At 47.5% G+C, this 2896-nt stretch overlaps 1 protein-coding gene across 1 annotated transcript; it reads right to left on the reverse strand.

Annotated features, from left to right (window-relative positions):
* Positions 1 to 678: 678 nt before the first annotated feature.
* Positions 679 to 2665, reverse strand: LOC27206336. Its single transcript, XM_016172383.3, has 2 exons — positions 1245 to 2665; positions 679 to 1191 (listed from the first exon to the last, which is right to left on the reverse strand). The coding sequence occupies exon 1, from the start codon at positions 2577 to 2579 to the stop codon at positions 1596 to 1598; it is 984 nt and encodes a 327-aa protein (XP_016022766.1). The 5' UTR covers positions 2580 to 2665; the 3' UTR covers positions 679 to 1191; positions 1245 to 1595.
* Positions 2666 to 2896: the final 231 nt, after the last annotated feature.

A 2896-nucleotide genomic window follows, 5' to 3' on the forward strand; every position in this document is an offset into this window, starting at 1 on the left:
AACAACAAAGTCTACTTGCCAGATTCATGGATAGCATTCGCAGTAGTCCATTCCAGTAGATACTTACCCGTGGCCTAGCATGCTCCTCGATTCCCTGGCCATTTGCCGGAAAGAGGCGGAAATAATAAAATGCAAAAATATTATTTTTTAATTAAGTCATAATAGCAATGTCGAGGGCTAATCGGGGGCCCAGCGGCTCCTCCCTTTCGCCGAGTGCCGTGTGAATGCTAATGACCCGGGCGAAAGCCAAGAGGAGTAGAGCTGCTTCCTGGACGGATGGATGGATACGGGGATGTGGACGGACTGGCGGGACGTGCTCACAGTTTTCGACAACGCGCACGCAGTTTGCATATTTTCACATCATTTTGCATTTGCCCAAGGACGAACCGAAGGCGCTGGTGGGCGTAGCTCAGCGTAGGGACAAGGACATTCAGCAAATTGCACGACCAACGGAGCCGAAACAAGTGGATTCTGCCATGGTAACTAACATACATATTATCCCAAGTGGGTCGTCATCTAAACAGTAATTACTTGTATCGAAGATACCCAACCTGACCGCCACGCAGTATGTATCTCTGCGGTTCTGCGTCCATTTTGCGGATATTCGTCACTCATTAAATCAATCAATTAATCAAAAGTTAGCGAGCAAAAGCCGGGGGATTGAAACGATTGAAAAGATAAGGCGAGCACTTAAGGGGTTTATTGGAAGAAATTAAATTAAATTTTCACGCTAATGAGCAACGCACTTGGATGGGGGGAACTCGGGATTTGGGATGGGATGGTTGCTGGATGGGGATGAGTCCCTTTGCCAGGCGGTTGCGTCTGTGGGGCTAAACTGTGTGCGTAGTGTAATTTCTGGAAGTAATTTCGGAATTAACTTTGGCAGCCAAAAACTAATTTCGTCGGTGGTTTTTGGATTTGCGGCAAGAGTTCGCAACTTCTGTTTAGCATACAGACTGTGTTCGTCATCATCATCGTTCCGAAGTATTCATAAATCATTGCCGGACTCGGTGAGTTTGGTCCGTATCTTTCCGCCTCATTTGCCCAGACTCAAGAATTAATCAAACTTGAAAGGAGCCCTCAACACGCGTTGGGGCCAAGTGAATGTCCTTCGGATTACCAAACAGGTTGCAGCGGTGTATTCAGACATGTTGTCAATGGCACAATAGGTCAAATGGATGGCAAGTGTAGCTAAAGAAAATATTTGGTAGAGCTAGTCATTCATATTTTCTATGCTTACTTACCTTTGACTGTTTTGATGGACAGGTGGGAAGGAGGGTCATTGACTTTTGCTTTCTGAACTCGCTGCTCTTTTTTTTGCTCCAGATACTTCATATTTCATTTGGCATGATCGACTAAAATTTTTACTATAATTTAACTACTTAATACATATTCATTTATCTTGACTATTGTAATGCTTGAAGATTCGCGAATGCCTTGGCTTTTTGGCATCGTATATTATGTATGCAATTTTGTAGTTTCTTTTCGAAAGTATCCCCAATGAAGTACTTTTCCAGCTTGCCCTTGTCTTCGGTCCATTATCCTGTTTTCAACTTAACACAATAAAAACAATTTAGTAACATTGGTGCAAGTGGCTAAAATATATCTGGAGTGGGTTCGCTGGGCTTCGAAGGACGCGATTGCGTTGGCAACTTCTGGCAGCGATCGTGTCCAGGACGTAATGACCTTTGAGCAGTGCGGACCTTCCAATGCATTTTGTACAGCTCCTCGTCCTCCGACTGGCCATCGTTGGCCAGAGCAGATTGTGCCATCCTGGAGGTCGTCGGCTGCTCACTGTCGCGATCCTTCTGGTTCATCTTGGTCTTGGATACGGAATCACCAGGACGTGCCTGCAGTGTGGGCAAAGTCTCTGACAGAGCTCCCATGGAGATGGCCGACGGGCGATGGCCCAAGTTCCGCTTCCAGACGATGTTTTTCTTAAGATCTGGAATTTTCAGACGCGGCCTTTCGATCGCCAGTGGCCCAGCCTGCGCATCCATACGCATCTTGACCATATCGGCTATACTCTGGCCGTAACGATGGCTCTCCCTGCTGCTGGCATCAGTTGATTCTTTTGGTCTCTTTTGATCTCTTTTGGTCATGGATTTCAGGTTAAAGTCCGACCAGAGTTTCGCAAACCCCTCGGATTTTGAGATATTTTGTTTATTGGCGTTGGAACTGGATTTTTGGTCATCCGGCTCATCTTGTGCCTCCAGGAAGGCAAATCGATCAATGTAGTAAAGCTTCTCTGGCGGTTTTCCCTTGCCGGAGGTCATCTGATACTCGATCATCTCGAGCTTGTACACATTAAGATGATACCGCATGCTGCGCATCCGGCAGCGTACAAATTCGGCAGTCAGATGACTGCCCAACTGGCTGGCAATCTTCTCCCACGAACTGCGCTTTATGTCCGTATCCTTGTACGCCGGCAGCGAGATCTTCCACAGGCACGGATGCTCCCTGTAGAGGTCCACCAGGCGCAAATTGAATTCCTTCTCCTGGCTGGAAGGCAGTGATGATGCAGCATGGCGCATGGCCAATAAACGCTTCTGGCGCTCGAGACGCCGTTCCTCCATCATTTTGGAGCTGTTGTGTGGATCTGTCTATTGCTTGTCTATTCGGATGAACGAAGTGTATCCAGGGGCCTGCTCAGGTTGCTTTCATGGGGGAATCGATTGAATCCACCTTGAAATATTAGCTTTTAAAGTCTGTCAGCTGTTATTACGGATGCTGACTACTTGGATCCCAGGTAAGCCAGCAGCCGATGGTTTAGCCTGGGACTGAGCATGGCCAGGAATGCGTCCCCGCTCGATGTCAGCACTCACATGCTTCAGTGCATCCGCATAATTTGTGCTCCGGGCAGGATGGGCGGCTCAAAGGCATCAGAATGTTGCAA

The sequence above is a fragment of the Drosophila simulans genome, chromosome X, assembly GCF_016746395.2.
Source record: "Drosophila simulans strain w501 chromosome X, Prin_Dsim_3.1, whole genome shotgun sequence".
In the NCBI taxonomy this organism is placed as follows: Eukaryota; Metazoa; Arthropoda; class Insecta; order Diptera; family Drosophilidae; genus Drosophila; species Drosophila simulans.